Genomic DNA, 19,074 nt, shown 5'->3' with positions numbered 1-19,074 from the left:
AAATATCACTAAATTGCTGTCTAGGCACACAACATGCAAATATTTTGGAAAGAAAATATGTGATGTTTATGATCCAGCTAATTTTTAAAGATACATTAAATATTTGTAACAAAACATTTCTCAAAACAGATCATTTGGATGATTTCTCAAAACAAAAATATTTGTATGCTTTCAGAAACATCTGTCTAGCTGAGATTTGGGGAAGGAACATAAACAATTTTCTCTCCCAGTCCCTGCTGAAAGGGTGAGCCTGTGGTCTATAAATATAGGAATGACTAAAGTTAATTGTTAAGAATTATTTGATAGGCAAAAATAAAAGCTAATGCTTTATATAGATTGATGGGCTTTGTATCCAACAAAAAAGTATAAATACAAATTTTCCTAGATAGGAAAGCTGAGAACAGATACTAAAGTAAGGTAACAAATTAATTTAGAGAGAAAATAAAAGCCAAACTAGATTCATGAATCAAAGAGTAGGGAGGGCTGAACAAGGTTAAGAAAGTTAGACTATTAATTTGTTTGAGCTGGAACCAAGAACCAGATTTGAATAACCATTTCCTTAGTGACCAGTGTCGCTGTCATAGATTTGAACTGTACCATGGGTAGAAATAAATGCATCTGTAGAATTCTATAAACCTCTACTAAGTAACTGCAAATATATTTTGTGCTTACAAAACTCATCTTACATATAATAAAGTAGTACTATTTTTAAATTGTTAAAACTCTTAAAACATACAGCTTGTAAACACAAGTAATTGGCAGAAAAGCTTAGAAGACTGATATGTAGATCTCAGCGTAAATATGATTCCTGTAACTAGGCTTCTCACACCCAAAATATTGCCTAAATTAGTCTGAAATTATCCATATTTCAGATAAACATTCAAAGAAAAGTTAACATATATGCAGCACACTCTCTTCTGACTCACTTGAAAGCATTTGAGGAGCACCCCAGGAAAGGCCATTTTATTCAGCTGTAATCCTCAAATACACAAACATATTTTTAACTTATTGTATGAACAATGGGTTAGTGGTATTAAACACATATTTTGAGATGACAGTCTATGTTGTAAAATACGTGTCTTAAATAAATTTACTCTAAATCAAATATTTAAGAACAATACCTAAATGTTTATAGAGAAGATAATTATTCTAAATCAACTACAACATATACCAATTATAAACTAAGAATTCAATATACATCATTTTTCTTATTACTAGAGATGATAAATAATAACCTAAATTATTACTCTTAGGTTAGTTGTGGCAAAGAGATTCCAACCTCAATATACCAAAGAGGGATATATTTCTAACTTTTTCTTTGTAGTGAAATATGATAGATAGAATCCTAGTTTTTAATTGCTTTCTATTACAACATTAAACTGAAAAAAATTCCCTTGGGTCAAAGCTTTTGTATTTGCTGCATATTCTGTGAACTGAGCAAGTTTCCATGTTAAATAGTGTGTCAGAGTATGTGTTGTTCCTCAAATCCTTTCTCTTTCCTGACCGTTCAGTCTAGATCCAGAGTTAGGCCTCATAAAAACACACTATCTTATCTTTGCCTGTTCCAAGTCTCAGCTCACAGGTGACCAGGTCCCTTTTCACAAAACTGCTGAAGACAGATCCAAGCATCTCAACTCACCTACTACTGAGTTCTCCAGCAAGATCTGAAAGGCCTTATTGATTAATGGCTTACCATGATAGAATAGGCTTGTGGTATTTGATTCTCTTCCTATGATGGTTAGGTCCGTTAATATCTCACCATTCTGTACCCATGAGACCTTGTCTTGAAGGGTCAGTATTATCTTTTGATAACAATTTTGGACCACAGAAAAGTATAAGAATGAACTGAAAGTAAACTTCAAAGAAGAAAAAAAGGGCAAAAAGGAAGCCTAACAAATATCAATGGATGATTCTTATTAGTTAACAAAATATTTTCTATTATGACGCCTCAGAAACTATGACTAATATGTTGCTTTATCAATGGATTTTATGATACATACTTTTTCTTGCAAGCAATTTTTCAGGATGTTTTGTTGCCTGTAAAGAAAGGTTGATCATTTAGTTATTACACAGAGTCAAAAATTTATAAAACTTTTCCCAAAATTTCTAATTATAGAATTATTTTGTTGTTTCTAAGAGTTTTTCTATAGAAATTCAAAATGAAGAACACAGTATTTTTTCCAACCTCCCTATTTCACTTCCTCCTTAGACTGGCCTCTAGTTTCAGAAATGTGCTTTATTACTCAGGGGAACAGGAGTATGGCTGCTGCATAAACAGTGTCCCTCTCTGATCCTTACATTTCTAACACACCTTAGCCATGCCTACATTGTGTTTCTCTGAAAATGGATATAGGATTTGCAGGAAGGGGGCAGATGAGTCCCTTGTGACTGCTAAAAGGCCTGATGGAGTAGCAAGGCATCTGATCAGAACTTTCTGAAAATCCTTTATTTGTTCATTCAAATGCCACAGTTCCACTGTCCCCTCCCCATATTCCACAGTAGGAAGAAAACATGTGAATGATTATTCAGTAACTATGGGTTAAAATAATAAGTTTCTAGCTATATTTAATACCGATTTAGATGCATTCCTTTTCTGTGTATGACAATATTCTATCATGTGTTATTAGATTTACCATCACACACTAATGAAATAAAAACATAGTTTTCTGAATTACAAAAAAATAATAGCTCAATCATAAAAATAATAGAAAATAAATATTTATTAAAACAAGATCTACATCTGAAGTCTGATTTATTTTCTTATTTTTTTGCTGATTTGAACTGTTTCTTTTCTTCTTTCTACTTTCTTAAGAAAATTGGCACTCCTTTCTAGACCTGTACTCCACATGATCAAATTTACATTTCCCCCAAGGGATATAATTCAATTTTGAGAAACAGCCAGACTGAAAACTATATCCTATATTTTGGCAGAAAAAGAAAAAACAAACTTCACTGGGTTCAGTTCATAAAATGGGCTTCATGACAACAGTCTATCCTTAGACTAGTACCTTTTGGCAGTATGCAATTAGGATCATGAAAGCTGATGTCAGTGACACCATTATCATTTGTCCTTATTTGTTTTTCTAGGATCTGGTTTCTTAGGTCAACCCAAGTTTCCACAGGTTTTTCTCTTAGATATTCTGCAACCTAATGCATTCAGATTCACTTTTCTGTTTTCTTCATGTTATATCATTGGCACGAAACATAACTCAAGGAGTTCTATGTATTCATTGACAGCAGTTTCCAGCAGACTTTCTGCTCCAAAAGCATACACACAGAACCAAACAAAGTGCAACGGCCTACAGGTAAAATTAGTCAGGAAACTGAAAAAACTTCATTGATGACTATTAGAAAACAATTTTATTAACCAGATAAAGCATGGCATCAGCAGAAATGGCAGGGTATCTTCAGAAATTCATTCCTCCAAAAAAGTAACAAGTAAACTGGCAAAAGAACAATGATGAGAATTATAGTTTCTGGGGCTCTAGAAAATTAATCAAAGGCTTGCAGCATTCCAGAGAGCACTTATTTAGGAAAAACAGTGAATCTAGGTAATAGCAGTGAGTTTTGGTGTTTTAACTTGTCTTATTTTCATCCCCTCTCTCCAGCTTCGTAATATCCTTGAAAAATAATACCCTGAAATCATAGCAACATAGTTTTATTTTGGTATCTGCCCAAAATCTAGCATTATAGTTTGAACATAGGTTCTCCATAAATGTTTGATAAATAAATTCCGATTTAAAGTCTTTTGGATCTGTGCCTCCTTCTCTCTCATCCCAAATGAAGTCTTTGCAGACCACAGATAGCTTTTGGGAACTGGTTCTGAGTTTCTTTCTTTCAATTTTTCCTATATATTGGTGTCAAAGTTATTCATTGTGTATGCTAATTTGACCATTACACCCCTACTAAAAACCATCAGATTATTACACAATAAATAAACTACAAGTTTTAACCACAGTCTTCAGGGTAATAGATTTATGCCTTCTTCATTCTGTTACTCCTTATACCTTCCCTGTAATACAAAGTTATTTATCACCTAAGTGCAATGCTTAATTATTGCAACTTTACTCCCACTGCAGTCATATTTATTTTCATTCCCTTGGTACTGAATTTTCATCTCTATTTTATAAATCTTTTTTAACATTAAAAAACTGATCAGGAACAAGAAAACTAAGCAATAAGTGAGAAAAGAAATAATGGAATAGATGTGAGGCTTCCACAGCAAACTCCTATAAAACCTGGAGTTAAACCTGAACAAGAGGAGTGTGACATATGTGTCTTTGCTCTCTATTTGGATCTCTGTGTATGCTCTTGGGGCAGTGGTGAAGAAGCTCCAGGTAAGGTATAGAGTTCTTTATTTTTCACTAAGTTGGATTTTTAATGAAAGAATATCCAAAATGCTTGCTATGAAAGATTCAAGTGATTTTTGTAGTTCTACATTCTTGGATAGGAGAAGATAAAAAATGCAGTTATTACAACTATATTATGAGCCTTTTCTAACCTTTTCTTTAAAGAGATAGTAGGTATTTATATTTCCAATACATAAAAATGTTTGTATCCAATAAATAAAATAAACAATGTTATTTTACATATGGTCTTCACATGGTCATCAAGTTTTATTGCTTTGAACTAGACAAGTCAGTTTCCTTCCTTCTGCATCTTTTACAGTATTATGTATCATATGAATACTCAATAAGTCAAACAAACTGATATTTATCAGTCTTAAAATAAAAATTATTATTTCAGGAAACCTTGTCTGAACATGTCAATACCATTTGCCGTCACGCACCACTTATTTTACTCAATCATCTTCATAGGAATTTGGGGTTTGTAAAGTTTATCCTAGACTTCATTTGGTTTGTTGATTTTTTAAAAAGATTATGGCATTGGGTATAAAATAATACAAAGCTCACTGCCATTACTTAGATTCGTGTTTTCCTCTCTCTCTTTTCTTGAGTTGAGGAAAACAGATATAAACATCAACAAAATAGGTGGTCACTAAGGTTTGAAGAATGAAAAGTCCCTGGGCTTAACAACTATCTCTTGTAAGTGCCATAATTTCCACTATTAGAGATTATTTTTTTTTTATTCAACTGCAAAATAGCCTTTGGGGTGCGGGAATAACTGATTAAGTCATTTATACTATGAACTATTTTACCAGTCTTAGACAGCCAGTAATCTCAAAAAGCATAAGAAATGGTAGCTGTTTCAAAGAAGAGAAAAGGAAACAAATAAAGCCAGATCATGAGAAGCTACCAAAAGAAGGCTATGATGTGGATACACTTGAAAATGGCATGGAGGTCCTGACTATAGGTGGATTATAGGTAAGGAGAAGGAGAAAGGAAAGGACAATGATTCACTTTGTCTACAACTTAAGCTTAGTATTGAAAGTCTGCAAAAGACTAAGTTTCACTAAATCCAAGTAGAACTATAAAAATGGAGGATTCCATGGAATAATTTGCTTATGAGCAGCACTCTTATATAATTATTAAAATTATTTATGATTACATGTAATTCCTTAGGTACTTACATATTTGTGTAAACAGGAGAAGAAAATATACCCGGGTCTGTAGCATGAGCCTGAGGTCCTATTTATCAGAAAAATAAAATGACATAGTTTGTATGCATCCTCAGCAATTTGCTAAATGGTAATCCTCCAGTAGGAGGACCATTTATTCTCTGTCATCACTGCCTTGTTTACAGGTTTTCAGGGACTCTCCACAGTGAAGTCCAAAGTCCTTAGCAAGGACCTGTATTGTAAGATCTGATGTTCTTATCTACCTCTTCAGTGTCTTCTCTGACTAGTCTTTCATACTTAAGCTATGGTCCAGAGACAGAATATTTTGCAGTTCCCTAAATATATCATGTTTCTCATGCCTCTGTGGACTGTGGTTTTGCAGTTTCTTTTGTCTAAAACACCCTGTGCTGTATTTTAACTTCTCATCTTTTAGGGCTCATTCAGCTTATGTTAACTCCTGACAGCCTTCCTTGATACCTACCTGAATAAATACCCTTCCCAGTGCTCTCAAAACACTCTAAACATGTTTATATTATAAAACTCATCATGCCTACACAGTAATTATGTTTACTCTTGTGTACACCTGATTATGACTTCCCACATATATCCTCAGTACTTAACATGTTTTGGTATGTGATCAATTTTAGAAAGAAAGGAACTGACAATCCCAGCACTTTGGGAGGCCCAGGAGGGCGGATCATGAGGTCAGGAAATCAAGACCATCCTGGCCAACATGGTGAAACCCCGTCTCTACTAAAAATACAAAAAAAATTAGCCGAGCATGGCGGCGTGTGCCTGTAGTCCCAGCTGCTGGGAAGGCTGAGGCAGGAGAATGGTGTGAACCGGGGAGGCGGAGCCCATATCTGAAAATTAAATGTGAAGACAACACTATTTTTAATACAAAAAATCTCTTCTGTGGTTTCCCACAATATGCTAAATAAGTATCTTTAATTTTGCCTAGAATTCAGTATAGAGCATTAAAGCCATACTGTTAAAAATAGCTAAACTTTCAGAGAGATAGTAGAACTTTCTGAAGGTAAAACAAATGGGAGAATACAAATCTATAGAGGTAAACAAATGCTGAAGCTGATACCTGCCCTAGGGACAGTGGCCACATCTGGAAATTTAGTGTCTGGTCAGAGCATTTAAAACATGACATTGGGCCCCCCAAAAGATGGGGAATTAAAACTAAGAGCTCCTAAAAATATACAGATGCTCCTTGACTTAACAATGGGGTTGATATCACAATAAACCCATCATAAGTTGAAAATAAGTTGGAAATGCATTTAGTAGATCTAACCTGCTGAACATAATATAGCTTTACTTAGCCTACTTTAAATTTGGTCCGAACACTTACATGAGCTTACAGTTGGGCAAAATCAGCTAACACAAAGCCTACTTTATAATAAAGTGTTGAATATCTTATATAATTTATTGAATGCTATACTGAAAGTAAAAAACAGAATGGTTGTATAGGTACTTAAAATACAGTGTCTATTGAATGTTTATCGCTTTTACACAATCCTAAAGTTGAAAAATCTTAAGTCCAACCACTGTAAGTGGGGAGGTCATCTGTTTAGGATCCCAATGAGCTACATCTTCAATTAGTCATCTAAAAAAAAAAAAAAAAAAAAAAAAAAAATCATGCCACAGAGGAAGCAGACACATTACGTCTTGGCTTTTGGCTGTGGGTGGAGAAGGAGGAGGACAAGATAAAAGCATTTGCTAAGAATTCGTAATCACAGATTATGTTTTCTATGACCTTGAGTTTCAAATCCACAGAAACTGTATTGTCCCTAAAACTCCATGTGAGAATTTAATTTAAGATGAATCAGTGTTCACAGCTCTTACAGATAGCTGGCAGCAGCATACGTAAATTTCTTTTAGAGAATTATAGTCTATCCAAATATTATTGAATCCCCAATAATAAATTTCTGTCAAAACTGAGCTCACATATAACAATAACAACCTCCCACTCCCCACAGAAATATAAAAAAAGAAAAACAAGAAATCATGGCTTTTAACAGAAACAAAAACAATATATTAAAATTAGACCCCAAAGATTTAAAATATTTGAATTAGCAGATATAAAATATAAAATAAGAGGACTTTATATGTTTAAATATATTAAGAAGGGACATGGCACAAGTATACATATGTAGCAAACCTGCACGTTATGCACATGTACCCTACAACTTGAAGTTTAATAATAATAAATAAATTAAAAAAAAAAAAAAAGAAAGGGTAAGAATAGAAAAACAGCCTATAAGAAGTCCAGCCAAATTTAAAAATAACTATTTAGAAATTGTATTATATATATATCATAGTTCAATTTTACAAAGCAATTAATTTATGAAATAATAAATTATATAGAAAAACTAAATAAAGAGAGAATTAGTGAACTGGAGAACATATTTGAAGAAATTAACAGAAATGCAGTGAGAGAAATGGAAAATACAGTTGTTAAAGTACATGAGACAAGAAAGTAGTCTAATACTCAGAAGAAGATAGTAACGAAAATGAAGAGAGGCAATATAGATAGAGAAAATGGCTGAAACTTTTACAGAACTGCTCCTAATAATAATACTAAAGAAAAAACAAAGAAAACATCTTAAAAACAGCCTGACGTGGGGGACAGAAGAATCACTTACAAAGGAATAATTACACAGAATAAAAAGTAAAAGAATTACACAAAACAATTTTTTTTTTTTTTTTTTTTTTTTTGAGATAGAGTGTCGCTCTGTCACCCAGGCTGGAGTGCAGTGGCACGTTCTTGGCTCACTGCAACCTCTGCCTCCCAGGTTCAAGTTATTCTTGTGCCTAAGCCTAAAAATCCGTTATATTTAAAGTGCTAAGAAAAAAAAATAACCATCCCCTGAAACTTACTCATATCATTGGACATAATGATATTCTAATACAAGGATAAAGACACTTTTATCAAATAAAATCTGAGAATTTACTCCCAAAATACATTCACTAAAGACCTTTCTAAAGAATGCAGTACTTTAGGACAAATGGCAATAATCCCAAGAAGTATTAAATGCAAGAAGGAATGAGTGGAGAACAAAATAAGCTGGTAAACAGGTGGGCAAATATAAATAAAATCTGTATAAAACAGTAATAAGAAAGTAATTTGACTGATAAAACCTTTAAAATGTCAAAATTTAAACTATTGGACAATAATATGTATTGATACAAAGTGATGATTAGAAGTAAATTATCCAACTTTAACTTTTATTTTAAATATACTTCAACAGAACTAGAAGAGTAAATTTACAGTGTTCAACACAAAGAAATAACAAATGTTTGAGTGACAGATCTCCCAATTAACCAGACTTATCACTATATATTGTATGCTTATATCAAAATACTTATGTACCCCAAAAATATGTCTGACTTTTATGTATCCATAAAAATTTAAACAAAATGTTAGGGTAATTGCCAAAAGAAACATACATATGTTATGCAATTTGTAAAACAGAAAGAAAAAAACCTAGATTAAAAACTAAATTTAGCACTCTAAGAGAATGCAATAAAGAATAAATAAAAATATATTAAAAAGTAGAACAAAGAGAAACCACAAATAAGGCAGTAAAAAACTTCCAAAGATTTGTAATTTACATAAATACAAATTGATTGGGTTCAGTTAAAATTCAGAAATGCTAAGACATTAAAAATAAAGCAAAATCCAGCTGTAGATTGTCTACAAGAGGCATCTAAACAAATAAAGACACTAAGATTAGAAGCTGATGTCTCTATATTAATAATAGACACATTTAATTTAAGCCAAAAAACATAACTTATGGTAAAGGTCACTGCATGATGATAGGAATATTCAATTCACCTGGAAGATATGATGATTCTAAAATTTGGATATGTCTAATCACTAGATCAAAAATATTTTTTAAAATGGTCAGAGCTACATTAACGAGTTTTCAAACCCACTCTCATTATTTTCAATAATTTTTAGAACAAGGAGTAAAAAATAAGTATATATGTGTATTTGAATATGTAATAAGCTACATATTTGAAATACACAATTCACTATCTTGATTGAATGGACATATTTAGAACATTACATCCCAAATTGAACAATATTCATTGTTTTCAACCACACAGAACCTATTAAATATTAATCATGTTTGCTAAGCCAGAAAGCATGCTCTAGATTCCTCTTTATGGTTGGTATCATAAAGATCATACTCTCAGTCTACAATGGAATTAAATTATAAATGACCACCAACAAAAATAAAGTAAATTTAGAGTAACTAACCCAGGAGTACAAAATTTAATAACTAACTCATGAGTACAAACTAATAAACAAAATTGAATATTAAACATGATTTAGAAAAAAATGAAGTATTATAAGGCAAGTTTTTTGATACATTTTATATTTTCATAGTTACATATCACCAACTAAGTTTCACATACTATTCTAAAAAGTTTAAAATATAAACTCATTGAATTCCCATAACAATCGTATGTATTACTACTCTTATACTTATTTTATAGTTGGAAAATCTAAAGAACAGAGACATTAAATAACTTGGCCAAACTAACATGCATTTTAAGTACTGGAGTGTGGATTAAACCTATCTATCTGAGTACATTCTCTTAGTGACTATGCCATACTGCCTTTCAATAATCTCATCTAAATAAATACGATATTTTATAACTTTATGCAAGTATATCTGAAAATGTATAAGAATTAAATAAATTTAGAAAAAAAGTTACTTGCTGAAAACACTCAAAAAAAAGAAAAATAATTTTGAATCACTAAAGTAATTGATTTCATAATTTAGCTTTTTCTCACTAAAAGAACAAAGACTAGGTTATTTATTTTAACAGTGACTTCTACTAAACATTCAAAGAATATATAATTTCAACTTTGTAAACGTTTATAAAACAGTAAAAGCAGCCAACATAATTAACTCATGGAGCTAGTATAATCTTGACATGAAAACCGTATCAGGATACTATGAGAAAGGAAAATTAAAACCCAACCTCTCTTAAGAACCTAGATGCTAAAATCCTAAACAAATTACTAGTAAATTTAATCTACACATGTATAAGAAGAAAAACACATGATAGATAAAACTGATTTAATCAAGGGTGTGTGGCTGTTTTAACAATAAAATATGATAGCCTTAACAGACACATAAAATATATTTTAAAAAGTCAAAATTCACCACTAATAAGAAAGTTTTGCATATTAGAAGTAGAAAGATACTTTCTTAGCCTAACATTATTATCTACCAAAAGATCACAGTACATATTATACAAATGAGAAATTATTTAAACATTTTTTTTTTTTTTTTACTAAGAAAGAAGACAAGGAGCCCACTTTTACCACTTTATTAATCATTGCACTTCAGGTCTTAGGAAAGGGAAGAGTGCAAAGAAAACTACAATTATAAGAATTGCAAAGGAAGTAACTAAATTTTATTATTTGCAGAAGATATCATTTGATTTTTTTAAAAAACACAGTTATTTCTGTGTTAGAGGGACAGGGTTAATATATTAGTAAATATTAAGCTCTCTGCTGAGAAATAAAAGAGGGTCTCTCTACCCCTAACCTCCTCCAGCTGTACTTTACAGCACTCTGTTATTTTCAGGGAGGAGGTTATGGTCATCCTCGGAAGCAAAACTGATGGAAAATTTATAGCCATGCCTATTCATTATGTATTATCTCTGGCTGATTTCCTTAGGATAGAGTGAGTAGCTGCAACAGAAACCATATGCCTGGCCAACATGTGGATTAGAATCTTGCATCCCGGCCATGCGCGGTGGCTCACGCCTGTAATCACAGCACTTTGGGAGGCTGAGGTGAGCAGATCACCTGAGGTGAGGAGTCCAAGACCAGCCTGACCAACATAGCGAAACCTGGTCTCTACTAAAAATACAAAAATTAGTTGGGTATGGTGGTGGGTACATGCAATCCCAACTACTCGGGTGGCTGAGGCAGGGGAGTCACTTGAACCCGGGAGGCGGAGGTTGCGGTGAGCCGAGATTGCACCACTGCACTCCAGCCTGGGCAACAGAGTGGGACTCTGTCTCAAAATAATAATAATAATAATAATAATAATAATAATGATAATAACAACAATAATAAAAATATTGCAAACCTCAGATAGAAAATAGACTTATTTTGTATATTCATAAAACACTTAAAAATGTTATATCACATATTTAGCTATAAAGAAAATTTAACATCAATGAAAAGAGATTTAAAGCCTATGTTTTTTGATACTAATTCAAATAAATTAAAAAGAAATAATAGAAATGTTATCAAAATTAACAATGTCAACAGATTTAATTTTTTGATATCAATTCAAATGAATTAAAAATAAATAATAAGAATGTTATCAAAATTAGAAATGAAAGCAATATTCAGCCAGTTAACTGTTACACTGAAAGGGATTCTAAGAGGAAAAGTTAAAAATTACATATAAACCAATGAAAAGCAGGACAACTGACATCAAAATGTACAGTGTTGAGTTGTACATTCGTAGTAAAATATAGAGTATGAAAGCTATTATTATTATTATATAATTTCTATTTTTTCTTATTTTATTTAATTTTTGAGATTGTGTCTCACTCTGTCACCCAGGCTGGAGTGCCCTGGCATGATCGTGGCTCACTGCAACCTCTGCCTCCCAGGTCAAGTCATTATCCCACCTCAGCTTTCCAAGTAGCTGGGATCACAGATGTGTGCCAATATGCCTGGCTAAGTTTTTGTATTTTTGGTAGAGACAGGGTACCACCATTTTGCCCAGGCTGGTTTCAAACTGCTGAGCTCAAGCAATGAACCCATCTCAGCCTCCCAGAGTGCTGGGTTTACAGGCATGAACCACTGCACCCGGCACAATGTAATTTTTAAATAAAACAAAAACCCAGCCAGGTGAGGTGGCTCATGCCTGCAATCCCAACACTTTAGGAGGCAGAGGTGGGTGGATCACCTGAGGTCAGGAATTCAACACTAGCCTGGCCAACATGGAGAAACTCCATCTCTACTAAAAATACAAAAATTAGTGGAGTATGGTGGCACACACCTGTATCCCAGCTACTCGGGAGGCTGAGGCAGAAGAATCTCTTGAACCCAGGAGGCAGAGGTTGCAGCGAGCCGAGATTGCACCACTGTACTCCAGCCTGGGTGAGAGAATGAGGCTCCGCGAAAAAAAAAAAAACACACACAATTTTGGAAGATAGAGTTAACAGATGGTCTGGGAGTGTTCTGTCCTTAACTCTGTGGAAGTTTAGATAACTGATTTTTCATTTTTGCACAAGCTAGGACCATGCAATTTATGATTTGAAATTTAAGATCCCAAACGTCCCTGTAGAACTTCAGAGCAAGCTTTATTTACTAATGGTTTTCACTCAGATTAATCAAATACACAACATGGCTTGGCTATGTAACCAGAGGGGCAGAAAAACACCCTACTAAGAATGACTACATTGAGAGCTTTCCAGAAAACAATTTTTTTTTTTTCATATAGATCCACAAATGAAATGTGTCCATGTGTGAATAAAGGTTCTGAGGAGGTTGTGCCTGTATGATTCTTGGGCCCTTAATGCTTGCTTGTCCTCTCTTTCTCTAGTCACACAATATCTTTTGCTATATAGTTTATGTTGGTATGCTCAATATAGTCTTGTGAGTCCTTTCAAATACCCAAATTTGTGCAAACTTTTCAAGAGTGTATTCATTCAAAGAAATGTTAAAAGAACGAGAACATAATTTAAAAGGACTAAAATAGACATTAAAATTTTAAAAAAAGAAACCCAAGTAAATAGTGAATTAAAAATTTGAACTGAAAATGCTAAGGAAGAAGAAAGCTGCTTCTGAAACTGCTAATAAAGGAAATAAGAAAGAAAAGACTAGTCAGTGTTAGATAATGTAAATACAAAATTAGGAGAAATTAGAATTATTGAAATAATAACTACATGCATCTCTAGGCCAATGAGTCTAATTCATAATTTCCTAGCAAAATACAATCTAACAAAATTGACTAAGGAAAGATGGCAAACTTGAAAAGGTAATCACCATAAAAATGCAAAGGAGAAACAGTTAATAGGATGCAAATATTAACTGCTACATTTTACATAAACTTTAAAGAACAGATTATTAAATGTTACATTGAACATTCTGGGGAATAAAATGGTGGAAATTTTCTCATTCTCTTTACAAAATTAGTACAACTTTATTTTCAGACAGGAAAAAGAATGATAAAGAAGAGATCAAGCCTACTTATAAATAAAAACATCTTAAATGAGACAACTGTAGAAAAATTTGAACCATGTAGTTAAAAAATACATATATAATAGCTCCTTCAGTAGTTAAAAATCCTGCTTGATGGTTTGCAGTCATAATAGAATAACTGACACTTGACCAGCCTTCTTACCATAATCAATCAGAAAATTAGACTATATGAATAATCTTTTTACATATGGAGAACAGGAATCACAATAATGTACTCTCTGCACAAAGGGATAAAGTGAAGTTTTAAATTACCACATATTATTAACTAAAGACACTTTCCAAGCAATAACATACTATGGTGGCTTAACTAATTTGAGGAGTTAGAAATTATACAGAGATTTAAAAAAGCTAAGACAGCTACAAACTATGGAGAATAGTACCAGGAAAATATGGCATTATATACAGGAAGAAGTCCATGCTTCTAAAATGGCACCCTGTTGAGATTTTAGCTCTACATTAAGTTGCACAATCTAGTATGATACCCAGGCCAATGACAACTTCTTGTAGAAAAAAATATTACTGTGGAGGTGTGAAAAGAATAAGTCTCAATTTCACACAAAACTGGAAAATATTTCCTAACTGACTAGTAAGAGAGGAGGGACTTGGTAGAATGTCTAGCACATCTTATAGAGACTCCAGAAAATTAATCTCCATTTAGGAGAACTGAAGGATCCATAAAGTAAAATTGACATTATACGTCCCATAACAACATTTAAATATAAGCCTTAAAAAATCACAATCATACATAAACCTGTTAAAACAAAATTCTTCAATTTTTGAAAGCAGACAAAACTCGACAATAGCATAGCAATAAAACTGTCTGGTATGCAATAAAATATGTCAGCCATGGACAGAAACAAGAAAAGAAGAGACATAACTAGAAAAAATATTAGTCAACGGAAATAGATTGAGAAATAGTAGAGATGACAGAATTAATAGGATAGACCTTAGAAACATTTAATGAGGGGGAGAGATGTTAAGATATAAAAAGGGCCAATAGAACTTGTAAAATAACTCATTTTCTGAGATTAAAAACTTACTGGTGTGATTTGACACTACAGACAAATAAAATAATCTCAAAGACATAGCATTAGAAATTTTTTTTTTTTTTTTTTTTTTGAGATTGAGTCTTGCTCTGTCGACCAGGCTGGAGTGCAGTGGCCGGATCTCAGCTCACTGCAAGCTCCGCCTCCCGGGTTCATGCCATTCTCCTGCCTCAGCCTCCCGAGTAGCTGGGACTACAGGCGCCCGCCACCTCGCCCGGCTAGTTTTTTTGTAGTTTTAGTAGAGACGGGGTTTCACCGTGTTAGCCAGGATGGTCTCGATCTTCTGACCTCGTGATCCGCCCGTCTCGGCCTCCCAAAGTGCTGGGATTACAGGCTTGAGCCACCGCGCCCAGCCAGCATTAGAAATTATACAAACTGCAGCATGTGTATTTTTAAAAGATTTATAAGTAGTTAAGAGAGCCTCAGTAACCTGCAGGAAAGTATCAGGTGATCTAATATATGTTAAAATTGGGATCCCAGACTACAGTCAAAGTGAAAGAATAAATTATAAAATCAGCTAGAGAAAAGCATCTAGTCACTTACAAAGAAAATCTCATTAGAATAACAGCAGATTTCTCAGCAGAAACCTTATAGGCCAGAAAAGAATGACACAAAATATTCAAAGTTTTGAAAGAAAATACATACATACAATACATACATACATACATATATATATATATAGTGTGTACATATATATAATATAGAAATATAGAAATTCTACAGGCCAAAAATTCTATCTTTAACAAGATTAAGCTTCACAAATTAAGGAGAAATAAAGTTTTTCCCAAACAAGCAAATACCGAGGGAATTCATCACCACTAAACTGGTCCTATAAGAAATGCTCTGGGCCTGGCATGTTGGATCATGCTTGTAATCCCAGCACTTTGGGAGGTTGAGGCAGATGGATTGCTTTGAGCCCAGGAGTTTGAGAACAGCCTGGGCAACATGACAAAACCCCATCTGTATACCAAAAAAATACAAAACCTCGCTGGTGTGGTGGCATGTGTCTGTAGTCTCAGCTATTTCAGAAGCTGAGGTGGGAAGATGGCTTGAGTCAAGGATGTGGAGATTACAGTGAGCTGAGATCACGCCACTGCACTCTAGCCTGGGTGACAGAGCTGGATCTGAAAAAGAAAAGGAAAAAAACAAAAACAAAAGAAAAGAAAGGAAAAGAAAAAGAGAAGAGGAGAGGAGAGGAGGGAAGGGGAGGGAGGGGAGGGGAGGGGAAAAAAGAAAAGCTCAAAAAAATTCGAAACTCAAGTGATATTCACCATTATGAAAACACACAAAAGTACAAACTCACTGATATGGTTTGGATGTTTTATCCCTTCAAATATCAGTTTGAAATGTAATCCCCCAGTGTTGAAGGTGAGGCCTAGTGGGAAGTGTTTGGATCATGGGTGCAGATCCCTCATGAATGACTCGGTGCCCTCCTTACAGCAGTAATGAATGAGTTCTTGTGCTGAGTTCACATGAGAACTGGCTGTTTAAAAGAGTTCTGCTTTCTTACCAAATGATATGCCTGCTCCCCTACTTCACCTTCTGCCATGAATGGAAGCTTTCTGAAGCTCTCATCAGAAGCAATGCCTTAGCAAAGAGCTTGACTGCATTGTGTCCATGCCCTGGGCATTTATCGAAGGTTGAACTTAAAGAGTGATGTCTTAGAGTATTTGGCAGAACAAATTTCTAAGCAACAAAGCGTTCAAGAAATGATGTGGCTACTTCTAACAACCTATAATCAGATATTGGAGCAAAGAAATGAGTTAAAGGTGGAACTTATATTTAAAAAAGAAGCAAAGTGTAAAAATTTGTAAAGTTCACAAACTTTCTTTGTGATAGAAAAGGAAAGGGTGTTTTCAAGACAGAAATACAAGCAGGTTGTGGACCAATCACTTATAGAGAGATTAGCATGACTAAAAGGGGGCCAAGTGTTAACAACCAAGACAATGGAAAAAAGCCCTTGAAGGCATTTCAGAAATCTTTGGGAAAGACCCTCCCATCATAGGCCCAGAGGCCTAGGAGGAAAGAATGGTTTTAGAGGCCAGACCCAGGAACCTGCTCCTCTGCTCAGCCTCAAGACACTGCTGCTCACATCCTGGCCACTCCAGCTCCAGCCTCAGCTCAAAGGCCCCAGGTGCAGTTTGGGATGCCACTGTGGACATTGCAAGGCATAAGCCTTGCCAGGTTCTATGTGCTGTTTAGTCTGCAGGCTTACAGAATACAAGAGTGAAGGAGGCTTGGCAGCTCCACATAGATTTCAGAGTATGTATGAGAAAGGCAGGTTGCCCAGGCAGAAGCCTGCTGCAGGACTGAAGTCCCTGCAGAGAGACTCTAGTAGGGCAGTGCCAATGGGAAATATGGGATTGAAGCACTCACACTGAGTCCTCACTGGGCACTACCTAGTGGAACTGTGGGAATAGGACCACTGCACTCCAGATCCCAGCATGGTACAGCCACCAACAGCTTGACACCTCAGCATGGAAAAGAAGCAGGCATTAGACTCAAATCAGTGACAGAAGCCATGGGGGCTCCACCCTGAAAAGCCACAGTAGTGGGGATGACTAATGCCTTGGGAGCCCACACCCTTTTTTTAGTGTGCCCAGGATGAGAGAGATGGAATCAAGGAAGATTATTTTGGAGCTTTGAGATTTAATGTTGGCACTGCTAGGTTTTAGACTTGCATGGGGCACGTCACCCCTTTATTTTGGCTGTTTTCTCCCTCTTGGAATGGAAATGTCTCCCCAATGCCTGTACCACCGTAGTATCTTGAGAGTAATAACATGTTTTTGAACTCACAAGCTCATAAGTGAAGGCAACATACCTTAAGTCTCAAATTAAATTTTGGACCTTGGACTTTTTATTGAATTAATGCTGGAATAAGTTAAGATTTGGGGGGACTATTGGGAAGGGATGATTGTATTTTGCAGTATAAAACATACATGAGATTTGGTGGCCAGTGGCAGAATGATATGGTTTGGATGTTTTGTCTCCTCAATATTTCATGTTGAAGTATAATCCCTGATATTGGAGGTGGGGCCTGATGGGAGGTGTTTTGGTCATGGGAATGGATTCCCCATAAATGACTTTGTGCCCACTTCATAATAAACAGTGAGTTCTCATTCTGAGTTCAGATTAAAAGTGTGGCACCCACCCACTGCTGCTTTTTCAACATATGATAAGCCTGCTTCCCCTTCACCTTCTACCATGAGTGGAAGCTTCCTGAGGCCCTCAGCAGAAGCAATTCTGGTACCATGCATGTATAGCCTGTCAGAAGTCAAATCAGGAATGCAATGTCATTCACAACAGCCACAAAATGAATGAAATACTGAAGAAATACTACTAACCAGGGAGGTGCAAGATCTCTTAACTGAGAATTACAAAACACTGCTCAAAGAAACCAGAGATGATACAAATAGAAAAAGATGCTATGCTAATAGATAGGAAGAATTAATATTGTTAAAATGACCACGCTGCCCAAAGCAATTTACAGATTCAATGCCATTCCTATCAAACTACCAATGGCATTCTTCACAGAACAAGAAAACATTATTTTAAAATTTATATGGAACCAAAAAAAAAAAAAAAAAAAAAAAAAGAGCCTGAATAGCCAGGGCAATCCTAAACAAAAAGAACAAAGCAGGAGGCATCAAGCTACCTGACTTCAAACTATACTACAGGTCTACAGTAACCAAATCAGCATGGTATTGGTACAAAAATAGATACATAGGCCTGCAACCATCTGACCGTCAACAAAGCTGACAAAAACAAGCAATGGGGAAAGGATTCCCTATTCAATAAATGGTTCTGGAATAACTGGCTAGCCATATGCAGAAGATCGAAACTGGGCCCCTCCTATACAGAAATCAGCACAAGATGGATTAAAGACTGAAATGTAAAACCCGATTTATTAAAACCATGGAAGACAATGGAGGCAATACCATTCTGGACACAGGAACTGGCGAAGGTTTCATGAGGAAGATGCCAAAACCAATTGCAACAAAGGCAAAAATTGACAAATGGGGTCTACTGAAACTAAAGAGCTTCTGCACAGCAAAAGAAACTAGTAGCACAGTAAACAAACAACCTACAAAATGGGAAAAAATATTTGCAAACTATGCATGTGGCAAGAGTCTAATATTCAGCATTTGTAAGTAACTTAAACAAATTTACAAGAAAAAAAAAAAGATCCCATTAAAAAGAGGGCAAAGGATATGAACAGACACTTTTCAAAAGAAGATAAACATACAGTCAGC

At 34.6% G+C, this 19,074-nt stretch overlaps 1 protein-coding gene across 1 annotated transcript in view; it reads right to left on the bottom strand.

The window, feature by feature from the left end:
• Positions 1–19,074, bottom strand: part of FSIP2 (fibrous sheath interacting protein 2) — a 92,793-nt gene that overhangs the window by 44,975 nt on the left and 28,744 nt on the right. The window contains exons 14-15 of the mRNA XM_038001871.2: positions 5,531–5,588; positions 2,001–2,037 (exon numbers count right to left, since the gene is read on the bottom strand). Of these exons, the coding sequence (XP_037857799.2) occupies positions 2,001–2,037; positions 5,531–5,588 (95 nt within the window). The remainder of the gene's footprint in view (positions 1–2,000; positions 2,038–5,530; positions 5,589–19,074) is intronic.

The sequence above is a fragment of the Chlorocebus sabaeus genome, chromosome 10, assembly GCF_047675955.1.
Source record: "Chlorocebus sabaeus isolate Y175 chromosome 10, mChlSab1.0.hap1, whole genome shotgun sequence".
Classification (NCBI taxonomy): domain Eukaryota; kingdom Metazoa; phylum Chordata; class Mammalia; order Primates; family Cercopithecidae; genus Chlorocebus; species Chlorocebus sabaeus.
The sequence above is the reverse complement of the archived record's forward strand: the minus strand, read 5'-3'. Positions and strand labels throughout refer to the sequence as shown.